The sequence below is a fragment of the Falco naumanni genome, chromosome 4 (genome assembly GCF_017639655.2).
Source record: "Falco naumanni isolate bFalNau1 chromosome 4, bFalNau1.pat, whole genome shotgun sequence".
In the NCBI taxonomy this organism is placed as follows: domain Eukaryota; kingdom Metazoa; phylum Chordata; class Aves; order Falconiformes; family Falconidae; genus Falco; species Falco naumanni.
In genome coordinates, this window is record NC_054057.1 from 101418260 (window position 1) to 101435525 (window position 17266).

Here is a 17266-nt window from a genome sequence, read left to right on the forward strand (position 1 = left end):
GCAGGGTTAGGTGGGGATGGCCAGCCCGGCTCTGCCCCCCACCAGGCTGATGCCAGGGAGGAAGGACAGGCTGCCTGGCACAATTAAGGACGTTGGGCACACGGAAGGCAAAGGTAGCACCAAGAAGCACCGGAGGCTGTGGGCAGCATCGCAACGGCCACCTCGCCGACCGCGACCCTCCCCTGTTAGAGGCAGCAAGGGGACCCTGGAGGGGTGGGGAGGTGCTGGAGGGATCCTTTGGTGGAGCGAACCGCAGACACCCCAAAGCTCCCCAGGAGGAAGCCAAACGGAACCCATCCCTGGGACCACACCACGGGCTCCCAGCATCGCTATGGGGCAGGAAGAGCCAGGCCACAGCACAAGTGGAGCCCAGAGAGCACAAACGCACCATGGCGCTGCCAGCCTGCCTGGCATGACCCCCCCACCCCCTCGGAACGTCTCTGCTGCCCAAATCCCATCCAGGCCCACCACAGCCAAGAAATTCACGTGTCCCTCTCCAGCCTGGCTCAGGGAGCACCCACAGCATTGCTGCTGTGGACGCAACAGGCTAATAAACTCTCTGCTCTTAACAGTGCTTCCAGCCCTCCTCTGCCAACAAGGAAACTCTCAGCGAGATGCCCTTTGAAACACATGTCCATCCCCTCCAACCAGCAATGGGAAGGGTCCCACCATCCCCTCTCCCATCACCACAAAAACCACGCACTTGGCGCCCTCAATGACAACAGAAGATCCCCAAGACACTCTGAAACAGGTAGGACCCACGCCACTTTCACATAGAGACTTCAAAGCAACCGCTCCCCTTCCACCAGACCACCGATGCATGGCTGCCATCCTCCAGGCGACCTCCAGGACCCCCGCCAATGCTGCCCAGCTGGCAGCGCCGCCGGGAAGCAGCTTGGGGCCAACCTTGCACCGAAATGAGCTGCAAGCACCCCTCTGCCCCATCGCAGCAGCAGCAGCGAGTTCTGCAAAAGACCCCCCTGAGGGACCCCCTGGAAGGATTTTGTCCCACCAGAGTGCCCAGGGAGATGCTGGCAGGCGGTGGTGGCCCCAGCACAGGGTGGGTGGGCACACAGCTGTCCTTTAAGGCTCTCCAAGTACCACATTGGAGATGTGAACCTCTGAAGTCTTTCTTTTTGCTTGTTTGTTGGTTGCTGTTTTTTTCTTTCGGATGAGAAAGTGACAAATTAATTTCAAATAAAAAAAAATAGATAACAGGTCTAAACAAACCTCTAATATTCAACACTTGCAGGGTTTTTTTTTTGTTTTATGGGGTTTTTTTTCTTCTGTTTCTTAAAAAGATCAACTCAGACTAAAATCTAGCACAGTCATGCAACAGCCCACAGCTCTCAGAAATCCAGCGACAGCTCAGGGTTCGTAGGTTTGGGAAACAATTATTACTTCTTTTTCAAACATAGTTTTGCTGTTGTGGTTGGGTTTTTTGTTGTTGTTGTTGGGTTTTTTTAATCAGCATCTTCTCCTTTCCCTCCTTATTAAAACAAAACAAAACCAAACAAAATTACAACATAATGAGAGATGTGCAGGCTTCAAACGATTGTTCTGCATGGTGAGAAAGGCTTGGAAATTTCTTCCAGACCATTTGGTATCTTCTTTTCTTTTTTCTAGTTGTTGTTTGTTTTGTTTTAACTGGCTGTGTAAATTCATTTCATATTTATATTGGTTCAATTCTCCTTCAGTTAACTATACAGCACCCCACTGGGGCACGAGAATTAGATTGTAACCACATATATATATATACACACTTTTATTATTTTTTTTTTAATTAAAAACTTCATTATTTCTCCCTCTCCCCCCCTTAACTTGCGATTTAAGGGAACGGACAGAAATCAGCTGGGCTTCTTTCCACTTGGATTTCGAGAGCCACCCGCTCCTGGCAGAGTCTGGCCCCGTCTGCTGTGGCCCAGGCAGCGACGGGAGCAATCAGTACGGTAAAGGAAAGGGGTTTGCTCTTTTTCAGGGGAAGTTTTTGGTCACCTGCTGCTATTCGGGGCAGCATTCGGCACCTTTTCATCTCTGGAAAGCACAAACCCGTGAGGATCTGACATTTCGAAGGGGGCTGCCGAGGGAGAGACCTCGGGTTTCCAACGAACCCCCCAGCAGGGCGGAGGCGGCAGAGGGGAGACAGGGTGACAGCAAGGAGAGAAAGGGGGAGAAAGAAGGAAAAGGCAGAGAAAGACAAGTCAGTCTTGGGTGGAAAGTCCTGCACACGTTTGGGCTTCCCGGGTGGAGGAGCATGCAACAGCCCCACAGCAGCCGAGCATCCCAGTCCCTCCACAGGCTGGTCCCCCAGCGGGGTTTGCTGGAGGGGATCCCGGTCAGGAGACACGGGGGAGCTGCCTCCCCTTTCCCTGGGGATCTGGTCCCTTCCTGTGCATCAGCACAAAAAGATGATCGAGGAAACAACAAAAAAAAAAACAAAACCAACACATAAAAGGGCTTTGTTAAGGCTGCTCCAGCACCAGGGGATCTGCCAAAAAACCAGGCTAGCTCTCCATGAACCATCCCAAAAGTCCCCAAGCCCCCGCAGCCATCCTCTGCCTCCCATCATCCCAGGACGGGCAGGGGCAGGCAGCACTGCCCAAACCTTCCTGCGGCCACCGGACCGGGAAAACGAGGATGAGCTCAACAAAACACCGACCACCCCTCAGTGATTCCCCAGGAAAGGAAAAACCAACCTTGGGATCTCCCTGCCTCTCTGATCGTGACCTCCAAAACCACTCCAGCAGCATTTAAATAACAGCATCTATTCAGCTAACGAAACTCCCATTTTTTTTTCTTTTTTTTCTTTTTTCTTTTTTTTTTTTTTTTTTGCACTAAACAACATTCAAATAAAACATGGCACAGGACGTATTTTAGAAATATCAAAGCTCAGGGATTTCTCCCTTTCCTGCCCAACCCTACTGCCCCCACCCCCAAATCTCCCCAGCATCAGTCCTTTAGCTTATTTTTTAAAATCGTTTTTGTTAGTTTGTTGCAAAAATTTAGAATCTTTTTTTTCCCCTTCCATTTTTTGTTATAATTTTTTTTCTTTAAATTAAAAATTTTGTTTGTCTTGTGTAAATTGTGCAAATATAGCAGTTAACACTAAGTGGCAGAAGGCCAGAGAGAGAGAGAGAGAAGGGGGAAGAGACAGAAAAGGAGAGGAGGAGAGGGGGTGGACAGCTGAGGGGAAGGGGTGGAGAGCAAGTCAAGTACAGTAAAAATAGGAGCCCACCCACCCTCCCTCCACCAAAGTAACAACAACATCCAAACGCCGTCCTAGAAAGCCCCGCGGTCCCGACCCTCCTTCCTTGTGGGCTCAGGGCTCTGCCCGGGCAAGGGATGCCCCGTGGGTCCGTGGGGCAGTCGACCCCCTTCTCCTCCGCCCGGCATCGCCTCTCTGCAAGGTCCCTGCTGCGTCCCGCTTGGACTGGGGGGTTGTGTGTGGGTCAGGGGCTTGTATCGATGTCGCTGCTGTCGTCGGGATTTGGGATTTTTTCCGCTAAAGCGCGAGGTTTCCTTGTTCGTTCGTGGGAAGCGTGCGGAGGCGCGGAGGCTCCCGCGGGTCCGGCCGGCCCCAGCCCCAAAGTCTTCTGCTGCCCGCGGCTGCTGCTGGCCGGCCCCCTCCTGCCACCTCCGCCGCCGGGATGCTGGCACCGCGCTGCCGCCTTCTCAGCTGCTTAAGGCCATTGTGTCGATCGCCTGCTCCAGCTTACTCCTCAGCCGCTGCCTCCGGGCCTGCTCGTCCTTCTCCAGTGCAGCTAGAATCTGGGGGAGAGAGGGGAGGGTGAGAGAGAGGGTGAGGAGATGCCCTCCTGCCCACAGCGGCTCCCACATGCCCATGGCCACGCTCATTGATGGCACCAAGGTGTGGGGATGTAGCTCCGTGGGAAGCGGCGCACGTTCGTTCCAGTCCCTAATGCGGCCAGGAAAGGGTCAGAGGAGGCGTGAGGTGGAGGACACCACTCTGAGTGCTGCCACCCCACCCCACGGACCAGACTGAGCCTCCCTAGACCCCCAAGGGGCTGCAGTAACACCAGGGACCTGCTTGATACTAACAAGAAGCCATGTGGGGAAACCAGAAAATGAACAACCATCAAACAACGGAGCTAAACCCCAACACCAAGATGAGACCTTCCCACCACACCTGTGACTCCAACCAACCCGCAACATCCTAGGGAAGCAGGGACAGCATTTCAGAGACCACGATCGAGCTATGAACTGGTTCCATGAGCAGAAAAAGACCAAATCCACAAGGCTTCAGCTGCCACCCATGGTAAAATCCCGCTCACCTCTCCCCCAGGTGGACGACTGGGGGGCTGTGGGGTGATGGAGGGAGACACCAAATGCATGGACCAGCAAAGCCCGCCTTGCGGGGAGCCCTCAGTCCTGTGTAAGGGTGCACCCACAGAAATCCAAGGATGAGTTTCCTCCCTTGGAATCTCATTCCTCTAAACAAGCTCCTGACCTTGATGAGAGATTGCAGGGTGGAGGGACGGTCCCCCCTCCCCTGGGCTGGATGCGGCCATGCCCCCAGGGCTGGGGAAGGACTGGCAGCAGCAGGAGGGTGGAGGACGAGGTTCAGAGTGGGGAGAAGGGGGTAAGTAATGAAGTGTAGAACGAAGGGGCAGTTGCCCTCCCAGCAGCCAGGAGTCTTGTCTCACTAACATCATGCCAGCAGAGCAGAAAAGCTGATTTAAAAAAACAAACCTGACAGAAATCTCATCTCCTCGGGTGAGCTAGTTGAGAGAGCAAATTTTTTGCAATTAAATATCAAGGCATCCGTCAAAGGGGACTTGATTAACCATTTCATTGGCCACATAATTGGAAACAAACTGTTGTATAATTAATAGACTTACTAGGAAGCAGGCAAAGTCCATCAGGAGCCCTACAGGTAACTTCTTAATGGGGAATCAGCTCCCTTTGATTAAGAGCTGCTGCAGTGCCGGCGGGCTGCGGAGCGGCGTGCAGGGCGTGCTGTGCAGCATCCACCACGCTGCCATGCAGCAGTCTCTGGCCACCGACAGGCTCTGGCTCTCCGCCAGGCTTTTTGGGACAGGACCTGGCTGCTGGTCTCTGTCTGCTGGGCCAGTAGGAGATGCCCAATGGAGAATCTCTTCCCAAAGGAAAGGGGAAAGCTGCATCTTGATGCTGGTGTCAGCTCCCAAGGAGGGGAAAATTTGCCAGCCAGAGCTGAGCACATCTGATTTACCTTCCCTGGCAGCAATGACCCTGAGCTGCAGCTGAACTGGCGAGAGCTCATAGATTCTGCCACAAACCTGCTACCAGGGACACTCCCCCGCCATCCATCTCCACAGCCACTGTCGGCTGTCACACTACCCACAGAACAAAATAACTGTAATAACACACAGAAATCAAAACGCCACGTGCCTGAAAGGTGGCTGAGCCAGAACCAAATGAGATTCTTCCAAGAAGTGGAAGAGGAGCTTATTTCCCCCCTGCCCACTGCCTCCGCCTCTCCTGAGAAGACAGCTGTGTATCCTGGGATGCTGAGGTGTCAAAAGATACACAACCTGCCCCTGCATTTATTAGCTACTCTTTTATCTTAGTCTTACAGAAATAATGGAGTCAAACGAAACCTGTGCTGAGTGTAGAGAGAGACCTAGGTTTGTCACCTGCTGTAAGGAGCCAGGACCATTGATTACCAAGATGCAAGTACCCAAATGAAAATTAATTATGATTTTCATTCACAGCCAATGACAGCATATTATTGCACTGAACAACAGGAAAAATTATTCTCTCCCATTTTGCATCAAAGAGGGTGCAATCGGGCTGCATATAATTGTGCTTAATGAATGAAAACAAACAAAGGGAACAGCTGTGATTTATTAATCCCATTACAAATAATAAAAGAAGTTCCTGAGAGCTGTGAACACACTTGTGATGGTCGGAGAGCGGGCGACAGCAAGGCACTCAACAGATGTCAGGCTGCCGTCAGCGGGCATGAAGAGGACCTAAGCCCCTAAAGAGCAGCTCATTAATGCCACATGGTCCCCTCCCTGCTCTTGCCCAGGACTTGGAGGATGTATTTAAGGCCTGGGGAACTTTTAGCCTGGAGGAAGCGAGCACTTGATGATGGCTGAGGGATGACGGCTGCCCCACAACAGATCAAGATCCTCCAGACCACTCTTCTCCCACTCTCATGGTAGTCACAGAGCTGTTGTACAAACCGTAAAATCCCCAAAACCCTCCGTGGCCAAGTCATCACACAGAACTATGGCGGTCTCCTGAACGTGCCATACCAGGTCATCTGGGGAGCGGCACACAGGTCTCGCCAGCACAGCCACCAGCTGTGTGGTACACGGCCACCAGCTGCACGGTGACCACCATGCGGCACCTTCCCAAGCACAGGGGTTGCTCCCAGGCAACAGGGCAGCCAGCCCCCCCACCTCCTCCTCCTCACGCCTGCAAAGCACCTAGCTCCACAAGAATTTCGGCCACCAGTGTCCCAGTGCTGACCCAGGGGCCAGGTCTGCTACGACCCACCCATGGACTCCCTAACTTCACACCTCAGGGGCGCTGGGACATGCCTCTCAGGAATGCCGCAGCGTGTGACAGGGACCTGATCCCTCCCCTGCATGGCAAGAGGCTGGCTCTCCCGGCCGTCGCCAAGCAAGGAGACGTTCTGGCACTCTGTCACCTAAATAAGCCACTGTTCAAACGCAGTCGTCAATTCCCTTTATTGGTACAATAAAACCTATACTATCATATTATATGTATAGATCCATATTTTACTGTAGTTACGTATTTTATTGCTTTAATAAAAAGATGCAGGGTGTGGATTTGAGCAGTGCTTTACGAAGTTAATTTGTATAAATTACAGCAGAGGGGTTTCTAACCATCCTTACCGATGCTCACAAAGCAAGCACTGAAGAGGTCACCACATCCTCTGGCATCCCCGGGGAACAGAGCCAGACGCTGCCTAATCACATGGTTGGTACCACCACAGCACCACGTCAGTGGTGGCCGATAGGGGAGGCACATGGAGATAACACCATGAACTCTGCAGCCCCATGGAGCTCATGTGCAAAATGTGTAGAAAAATAGGTGTTTCCTACATTACTCACTGCAGAAAATACGGGGAATGCAGCCCTGCCTACGCCAGCACCTGGCTCCACGCCTCCCAGACCTTTCCTTCCCTGCCAGCCCAAGCACAGACACAGACCATGTTGCTCTCCCACATTTCACAGGGTGTTTTTCCCTAGGGAAAAGCGGGGGGCTGCAGAAATGCAGGCAAGGGGATGCAGCTCGCAGCCCAGGCTTGGCCACCTATCTCCACGTCTTACCTCATCCTTGTACTTGGTGATGTAGGAGTAGATCTCGTGCAGCGCGCTCATACTGTTGAACTGGCTGAGGTGTAACCGTGACTGCTCCGCCAGGTATGCGCTCATGTCCTGGTCACTGATTGCTGGCATTTTAGCTATATCTGCATAATATCTGCAAGGCAGAAGAGTGGATCAGAATTAGGAACTGTCAGAGAGGGATGGATCTCTGCTGTGACGCTCACCTGAGAACAGCCACTGGAGAGGCAAGGCGAAGAGCATCTTGCCTCCGAGTGGTGACATACCGCGACCACCCATTGTAACAATGCTGCTCATCAAGAGGTCTCTGAGCACTCCATGGAGCAGTCAGCACCATTAGGAACACATTCCCAACGGAGTGGTGCCGAGCCCAGCCCAGCCTGCTGGGAAGCCGGGAGCCGCTGCTCTGAGGGATTTCCCACCCTCTTCTAAACCACACATTTTCCCCTTTCCCATCCCACTGGCATGTTCTGCCACCAGACTGCATCCAGCAGAATTCTCCATGCCTGCAGCAACACGTAAGGCTTTGCCACGGTTCTCCTAATGTCACTGTGTCACTAAGACCAACGATGGCCCTTCATATTTATTTTATATATATCTCTCAATATAAATTATATATATATAAAAATAATAAAAATTAAATAATTGATGCATGAACACAAGACAAGTTCACATCCAGCCCTTGCAGTAATACATCCCGTGTGGTTACCTCTTCCTCAGCAACAGGCATTCAACACAGCCTACAACTGCCGCTGGCCATGCTCAGAAGTTACTACTCACCAAAAAGCCACAAGGAGCTTTCATTTTCAGTGAAAACTGAGGTTCTACAGACACGTCTGTGACCTCAAAGGATCCTGGTCAGCAGAGGAAGTAGCTGATGTCCTAGGGCATGCCTGGGTCAAACGACTTCATGCTTTCATGCCTTCCTTGTACTTCTCTGATGGTTGCTACCAGCAGGATACTACCTTACATTTCCTAGGACACCTTAAGATTTGCAGTCCTATCCGACAGCTGCCTTGCTGATATGCTCAGCAAATACAGGGAAACTCAGACACAGCTTACATAGTCCAGAATCATAGTGGAAAAACAGAATATCCAAGAGATATGCATCAAAACCCATCAAGATCAAAGCCACAGCATCCCATTGCAGCAGGAGGGTTACATCAAGCAGACACACCAGTGGACTGGCGGCTGAGGTCCTTTTGGAAATCAGGGTGGTGTCCACAAGCCTCTATTAAAAAAGAAACCCTACCCACAGCAAACGAGGCCTGGCCACTCGCACCACCTGGAAACACAAAGTGCCAGTCTCTCCCAGGTTCGCTTTACTGCTGATGACTCCTCAGTCGGTGAAGTTTCTGGTACAGTGATTAGCATCATTAGCATCATCAGCTGAACGCTGAGATGGAACATGGCTGAAGCACTTGGCTAGGAGCAGATGGCAGCAAGACCACTTGAGGAGATGAATACGAGGATCCACTCCATCCCACCGCACTGAACTCAGCTAGTGATAAAATACTTGGGCTGTTTTTACAAGGAGGCTCATTCTCAGCCAGAAAATGATGCAAAAGATTTCCCAGATGCTGCCAAGAGAGCAGCGGCCTGTGGTGAGGACCTCTGACTAAACCAGGCACCAGGAGATCTGCTATGCCGCTGAAGAGATCACCCCCAGAGTGACATTTCCTAAAGCTGACACCACTTCTACCTGTGCTGAGGAGTATTAGGGACAATACACCCAATCTTCTCAGTTCCAGCCAGCCCTGGTTAGCAATGAAAACCCCCAGAGATCCTCCTCACCACCCTTTAACCCCACAGGTGAAGACCCCTGTGGGGAGGGACTTGGAGATGAACGTACAAGGGAGATGTGCTGAAGAAGAAAGCTTTTGTGGCTACCACAGTAGGATGTCCCGGTAACATACAGAAGTTTTACATTTTGGGGGTTACTATGACACAAAGGCTGGCAGGAAACCATCGCTTTTCAAGACAAGGACGTGTGGCTCGTGCAGCCCAAGATCCCAGTCACACCTACCATTTCCAGAGGACACCTACCCCAGCCGTGACCCTGGCTGCAGCCCCCTTGGGTTTTCTCCAGGCTCCCCACCTCCCAAGCCCTTCACCACGCTATTTCTCCTCAGACTGGCAGGATGCTCTTTGTTCAGCTGGTGCCTGAACCCCGGCGGCAGACAGACCTGTCCCAGTGGGACACGCCGTCCCACTCAGCCACCCTCGCAAGGCTCCCATCTTGCCTCTGCAAAGCTTTGTGACAATCACCGCGCCACAGGCCAGGAATGCTGATTACACTGTAAATCCCCGCAGCAGAGGAGCGGCAGGAGACGCAGTCACACCCTGCGCAGGGCAGCTCTGCCCCTGCTCAGCTGCTTCTGGGACTGTACTGGTGGTAAGCGGTGGCAGGAACATCCATCAGCGGTGAGATGTCCCACCTCCTCCCCAGGGACGCAGCATGCCTAGACCAATGCTTAAGTCTGGAATGGTCTTACACCTTTTCTTTTCCAGGCACACGCACAGCTGAATATTTTTGTCATAGAGATGGCAAGGTCAGAGAAATTCACTTTATGAAGTTTGCGATGTTCCTATGGGACCCCACTCCAAAGCCCCCCTCCAGCCCGCCGCCAAGAACTTCCTCCTATTACAATGCAGCTCATCACTCATTTCAGCCATCCTGTTTCAGGGGCACCTTTTCTTCTGATCCAAGCCCTACCTTCCTCGAGGGAAGAAGCTTGTCTTTGTACCTGCCTGCAAAGCACCAGGCATGCCAATGGCATGACAAAAGTAACTGTGTACAAGTCAGTATCCAAAAGACGATTTAGGCTACAAAGTCCCATGTTTGCAAACGAGAGAATATGACCTTTATTGTTGGCTGGACACCTTTCATTTGGTTCACCCTGTAACCAGTCTAGATGCTGAAAAAGGGAAAGGTCCTCAGTTTAAAACAAAAGAAACACAAAAAGAGCATGACCTACAGCACTACGTATCAGCACAAGGGGAAAGTTGCATCACCAACCTGAAACCTGCGATTGTTTAAGCTTGATGAAGTCCCACTACACAAGACAGCAACATTTTAACAGCAGCTCTATTTGGAGGGCTTTGGAGGACATCTCCTAGGTTTCTCTCCCAAAAGGATAAAGCTAAACACAGCATTATGCCTGAGTGCATCAATTTGCAATCAGTAGCATTCAAAACCTGAACCTTTAACACCGCATTAATTCAGCAGGACAGAAGGATGTCTCTCATCAGCTAACAGTGAAGGTAGAGGGTGTCGGAAGGAGTCAGGGGACCTGCTCCTCTCCCTGCTCCTCGGCACAGCGACAGCAGCCTGAGCACTGCCTCAGAGCATGTACTCTCACCAGGATCCCAGGCGAGATGTACTGATGGATGAGAGATGGGAAATGCTAATTTTCAACCATTTCAGCAAAACCTGCGCGTGTTGTCGTGGTACAAAAAAGGCACTTCTCTAGTCCAAGGCTGACTTCTCGCTGCTCTCCAAAAGCAATCAAAGGAGCTGTTAGTAATTCCCTAGCACAGACCAAGTTTTTACAACAGAAAACATCAGAAAACCTAAAAGTGGAGGTTGCTTTTAGCACCCCTTAAGCAAGTCATAAACGGCTGTCAAACAGTCATTGCAAACTCATTCCAGGAGACAATCACAAGAAAGCATCATCTCCCAAACGAGAGGATTACCTTCTGCAAGTGTTAGTACGGTCCCTCTTCAGAGAGCTGCCAAGGATTCCTCCCAATGACCCCAGTCCCCACACCCACGTACATCCACTCTAATTCCTCCAGGTGAAGCAGGAGGTATTTCCAAGTGTACTCACCTTTCTACCCAGCTCTTGTAGTTGGGGATGTCCTTGGCATACAGTAGTTTGTTGGAGGGAGAGTCTTTTCCTAGCTTGTGCTCAGAAGTTGAGCAGGAGTCCATGAATGTCTGTGCCACCACGGATAGGCAGGCATCAGTAATACTGTTCTTGTGAATGTCGAACACAAACTGGGGGTTCTTAATCACATTCACCCAAAAACGTAGAGGTAGACTGGGGGGATGAAGGAAACAGGAGTCAGCACCTGAACCAAGCCCTACAGGGCAGCTGGAACACACATGCACCTCCAGTCACGGAGAACGGGCTCCCCATGACCCAGCACTGGGCAGGCTGCTTTCCCCAGCACCCCAGGAATGCAAACGTCCTGGGGTAAACGGCCATTGCCCTGTGCCCAGCCCCACATGGCCACAGCTCTCAGTGGAGAAATTCCTCAGCACCGCCAACACCTCCAAAGGCAAACCAGGGCGGCACAGATCTGCAGTTTCTCCAAGGATCCGCTCATTGAAAAGCCCTTGCTGAGCCCATGGGCCAAACCAGGCAAGGTCCCCTTCTCTTGCATCAATAATCCCTTCGAATTGCACAGCGTGCCATTTCACACATCTCCCACGTCGGAGGAGGGAATTAACTGGACTCCTCAAGGGATTCATTAGCACATTCAACACCAGAGGAGAATTTAGGCAGCCTCAGATGCTGGAAATAAAGCTCTCAGCTGTACAGGCAGCGGGTTCCTGGCCAGTCTCCGACTGGATGTTTGCTGCATGCGACACACATGCCACCCTCCCTGGCTCCATTTCCCAATCGTGCTGCCCCTCTCCTCTCCCAGGAGCATCTCAGGGACTCCCCCCATCAGAAAGCCTCTCCGCTCTGTCATCCCTCAGCACCACACCCAGTGAATGCTTTTATCTTAGACAAAACACACTTAATTCCCCAGGATTTTCCTAATGAGGATACTGGGTGCATGTACATATTTTATTTGCGAAGGGAATGGCCTCAAGAAGCTCCACACATTGAATTAGCGCCCAGCGATAAGCACAGGCATTAGTATGCAGCAGCCTGCATGCCCAGCCCCTGTGGAGTAGGGCTTTTTTTTTTCTTTTTTTTTTTTCCCCCTCCTTTGCCTTTCGCTCCTTCTTTTAATATAGAAAGCTGGGTTATAAATCAGTTCCACGCACTCCCGTGCTCTCACATCTCCATTTAAAAATGTTTCTTTTCCTGCCCTGCTAATTGCCAACAGTTACTGAACTCCACAAAAGCAATTTGGCTGCCATTTAACAAATGCCAGACACGGGAGCGTACGTACTGGTCTCTAGTAACGGCAAGATCAGAGAGATGAAATCAGTGAGGCAGCAGAGAAGAAAAATGCTGAGGGGGGGCTGCATGCTCAGCTGGGTGGTGAGAAGGAGCATGGAAACATCTTTAGGACAGTGGGGATGAGGACTGGGGTGGTTGCCCGAGGAGGGCTGGGAAGCGAGGAACCAGCCGCTGTGGTCACCCGGCCACCACCGCAGCCATCGGGGATGGGGATGCGTGGGGCCTGGGAAGGGCTGAGGGAGCACCGCATTCCTGGGATATTTTCTGCTGCAGGAAGGCATGCAAGGGATTTACCCACACCAGAAATACAGAGATATGGGCCCCTCTTGTCCTGGATCACTTCCAGGGACATATTTCTGCTCCCCGTGGGAGGGGTTGGAAGCAACGTAAGCTGTGATATCGTTAGCCCCCGCCACCCCAGTGCCCCTCTCCATTACCAGTTACTCTTCCAGGTGTGCCTGACATCGTAATCATTGATCTGATGCTTATCAGCTTGTTCATCCAGGAAATCAAACATGTATTTGATGGCAAGGGGCAGCGCGCTCCCACGATGTGCTGTGCTGAAGATGGTCTCAAACAGGTCATCCACGAATTTCTGCAGGGTGCCCTGAAGAGGAGAGGGAGAGAAGGCTGCTCAGCACCGCTCAGCGCCAACAGAGAGATGAGCCTTTAGCTAAAGGTCGGCCCTTAAACCAATTTCACTTCTATTCCTACCACCCGGAAAAGAAGCACAATACAGTCTGTGTAACCCTACTGGTTCTCAGTGGTTTATACTGGGGAACAGACACTGCAGTGGTATTTCCTTCACCGCTTGATCTGGCACACTAAAAGCATACAAATAAAAACACCATACAGAGCAAAACCCAAGTGAATGTATGCCATACCATAGTCCTTTTTGGGTCCCATAAAGGTACCCAAGATCCGATGACAGACATCACTGAACAAGCTCTGGTTCCACCAGGCAAGAAGCCAAGTCACAGAGGAGGTGGCTGAGCCCAGTCCCTGCAATCCTGAGCCAGCACCTTCAGCACAGCCCTCTGCTCCTCTCTGGGGACATCTCAGACACACAGCATGTGCTGAGGAAAGTGGAACAGTCTGTGACGCCAAATGCCCCGGGTAATTACCCTTCTCACATCACTGATTTTGCAGCTTTATCCCAAACACCAAAGGGGATGAGGCGCCCGCCCCAGGGCACCTCTGGTTTGCAGTCCAGCAGCTGTTCAAGGATACAGGGAATAGTAAAAAAGCCAAAGAGTGCAAGAAGCAAACAGGAAAATCCACTCAAGGGATACTCACTGAGGGTTTTAACACACAAAAGCATCACTTCAAGCTCAGGAAAGAGACCAAGAGAGTAGCTGCTCCTGTGCTGAAGCAGAAGGCTAATAAAAAAGCAGGGCTTACCACTTCTGGACAACCCAAATCACTACCCTTCCCACTCAGATGTAAAAAGCCAGGCAGCAGCTCTGCAGCCCTGGGTCATACCTTAGTGGCTAACAGGCGGGTCAGGTAGATTTCGGAGACCATCTTGCTGCCCCGGTCACCCTCCCGCTGGTCCATGTGGTCGTGGTTTTTCACCAGGTGCCAGAGCTTGGTCCCACTCTCCAGGTCAGGGGTGATCATGGGGGTCCGTGAGCGCAGGCTGTCGGGGCTGCTGGCTGTCCGCAGCATGCTCTCTGCAAGCACCGAGCAGAGCGGGACACTCGTACCCTGCCCACCTCCGCCTCGCCACCAGCCCCGTCGTCCCCCTTCCCTCCGCACGTTACGGCTGTGAAACAGGAGCTTTGGGATCCAGCCCCTGCAGCCACCACGGATCAGGAGCTCTGCTAGGACTGTCGTCGCAGTCTGCCAGGCTACATGCAAGCCGTGCAAGCCTGGCGGACGTACAGGGGCCAGGAGCACTGTGGAAGGGACTCTGCAGAAGCCCGTCCTGCTCCCAGCGCACAGGTGCTGGGATTGCAGATGGCTCCTGTGTCAGTCTGAGCTAACCACGCTATTCCCTTCCAAACCAAGGCTGAAGTACGCTTGCCAGCGTGTTTGCTGGAGTCCTCAACTTTGCTCATTTAAGTGCAAAGTGCCTCTGTGCCTATTTTGATTAGAATTCAGGGGAATAAAAAGAGGGATCACCTTAGCAGCAGCCATCTGACACACGTCTCTCCCTGGTATCTGACATTGCAAAGAGAGGTGGCTCTGAGGGCATCTGCTCTCCAACACCAGAACAAATACAGTGGTACAGGAGAGCCAGGGTTTTGAAGGACCTTGTTCACGTGAGCCACTGTTACAATCGCCCGCCCCGTGCCTTGGTCTGCAAGCCCAGCCCAGTGCTGCCTCCCGTGCCAGCACAGCGGAGGATGCCCCTGAATGCTCACCGTATCTGCTGAGGGACTTGGTGAAGGTGGAGGAGTTGGAGATGTTGTACGCAGAGTTCTGCTTGGGCACCAGGGCTACTGAGGAGCCGTCTGTCACCTGAAGGCAGAGATAGCATGAGCAGGCTGCGACACTGGGGAGGCACAGGAGGAACAGCCCCACAGCAGGGACAAACCAGCCCAGGGGTGAAGCTACACTGCACATCACCCCAGGAACGCCCATCCCCAGCAAAGGAGACCTACGTATCTACCTCTGCGAAAGCTCGGGCAAAGGGGTCAGAACAGGAACACGCCAGAAAACTTGGCACGAAAATGGCTAAGTATGGTTGGAGCAGGAAACAGCCCCTACGAGTCCCAGAGATGCCCCATTTAGTGCTTCCTTGAACGGAAGGACCATAAACATGGGGCACAGACACAAAAGTGACTGCAGAGCTCCTGGCCATGCCCCTGCATGAGCAGCATGGTCTGGAGAGCTGAGCCCAGGCCCCGACCAAGCTGAGGAGCGAGAAGAGATGCTCCAGCTCAAAGCAGCTGGTGACTGCTCAGTGCTTTCCCCCACGGACAGCCTTACCTGGTAGTGGGCCAGGGTGTTTAGCCTCTTCCAGTCATTGTCGATCTTTGTGGTGACATCTTCGTCCTGCAGTATGATCCGGGCCATCCTGCCCTGCCGCCACTCTGTCCCCATGAGGGAGAAGGGCTCGTGGTTAGAGGGTGACAGGAGCACGAAGCCAAGAGCAAGGGTAGGAGCACAGTCTGGGCATCAACAAAAGAGCTCTTGCACCACCTTCTGAACCCCAAGATTGATGACTATCAACATGGTGTTGGGCAAAATCTTCTTTCCAAGTACTCAAGGAAAGACTCAATTTGACCCTGGCTACCGTTTCCTTTGCTCCTCTCCTCTTCATTCCCCCACCCCTCCTTTAAGAACAAGACTATTCATGCTGTTCTCACCTGCTGCTGGCCTCCTTGGGCCTCAGCCACCTCAAGCCTGCAATCCAGCCCACAGGCAGAGCAGAGGAGGCTCCTCTCCCCATCCTCTCTACTGGTGAGACCCACACCCTCATGCCAGGCGTCCCCACGCAGTCAGTGCCACCAGCACAATACAAGTGAGCTGGACAAGCACAAATGCTCTGGTCCTGCCAGGTCCCCGCTCTTACAGGAGACGTGGATTCTCCTGCCTTGAATGGGGTTTTTTGGCACTTTTGCTCTTAGTCACATCCCTGCTCCCCACAGGGAAGTGCTCGGCCTCTCCCTTACCCAGGTCCATGTCTCCGGCTTTGGGTCGCTGGGAATAGGGCACCCCCTTGTAAACAGCGTCCAGCAGCTTCTCTTTCACCTGCGTGATGGTGTCGCAGTTCAGCACCTTGACGGGGATCTCCGGGGCGTTCTCGTTCTCTGGGTTCACGCAGTTGAGGGTCTGCACAGCACAGAGGGGCAGAAAGACTCGAGCTAGAGGCTGTGCCGCGCTGGCTGCAAAGGCAGGTCCAAGGACACAGGGCTACAGCTGCCTAGAGGCCATGTCTTCTCCCCTCCCTGGCCACTGCGGAGCTGCAGCCACATGGCACGTTCCTGCTCCCCCTTTCTCCCCACCTCTCCCTGCCACTCCCAAATCTCCAGCTATTCCTAGAAAGGCAGCACAGTGTCAGTGAAGGAATCCTGGGCCAGCAAACCATGCTGAACTCACTACAACCTGTCTAGCCTGAGCAATGCCCAGGCATACTCTGCCCCCTCCCAACCCCACCTTGGTGGAGATGGAGGTGGTGAAGGACCAGCTGCGGCCTCAGCCAGGCGAAGGGCCCGGCTTATCATTCAGCTGGGCAGAGGAGATGTCTGATATGGAGGAAGAGAAGTATCTCTACATCTCCTGCAGTAATCTCAAGGATCTGGCTCTGATGTCCACCCAACATGAGCCACTGGTTGCTCCCAGGTAGCATCTGCTCAACAGCATCTCTGGCCCTGTACCTGTCAGGGCTGTGGGGTTTGCTGGGAGAGGGGTGGAGGGGTATTCAGTTCGTGTTTAGCTTTCTCAGTTCCATGGCAAGAGCAAACCTTGCCATGCAAAGGCCCCTTTTCTGACCCTAGCCGAGATGGGTGCCACACCGACAGAGCAAGAGGCACCCCAAGGATGCCAGAGGGAAGAACAAGAGACAAACCACTCTCTGGAAAATACTTTGGGTGCCTCCAAGATCTTGTTCAAGAGCTGGACCTAGCAGTCCTGGCAAGCACCAGTACCAGCGAGGCTTCCACTTGCACTAACCAGCATTTTGTAGTCAATCTGCTGCCGGATAAGCTTGTCTTCACTGAGGGAGTAGCGAGCCTCTCCTGTAATGGCATCAATGGGTCCCTTCTCCATCTGTTGCTTGATGGCGCAGTAGAGCATGAAGAGTGGTTCCCCAGCACACTCCTGCGGGACAGGGGATGGAGGAGAAGGAGAGAGAGG

At 52.6% G+C, this 17266-nt stretch overlaps 1 protein-coding gene across 1 annotated transcript in view; it reads right to left on the minus strand.

Annotated features, from left to right (window-relative positions):
- Positions 1–1750: 1750 nt before the first annotated feature.
- PLXNA1 (plexin A1) overlaps positions 1751–17266 on the minus strand; it is a 121330-nt gene continuing 105814 nt past the window's right edge. The window contains exons 24-32 of the mRNA XM_040591964.1: positions 17084–17230; positions 16084–16243; positions 15398–15501; positions 14830–14926; positions 13946–14136; positions 12901–13070; positions 11153–11365; positions 7308–7458; positions 1751–3768 (exon numbers count right to left, since the gene is read on the minus strand). Coding sequence (XP_040447898.1) covers positions 3673–3768; positions 7308–7458; positions 11153–11365; positions 12901–13070; positions 13946–14136; positions 14830–14926; positions 15398–15501; positions 16084–16243; positions 17084–17230 — 1329 coding nt within the window. The 3' untranslated portion in view covers positions 1751–3672. The remainder of the gene's footprint in view (positions 3769–7307; positions 7459–11152; positions 11366–12900; positions 13071–13945; positions 14137–14829; positions 14927–15397; positions 15502–16083; positions 16244–17083; positions 17231–17266) is intronic.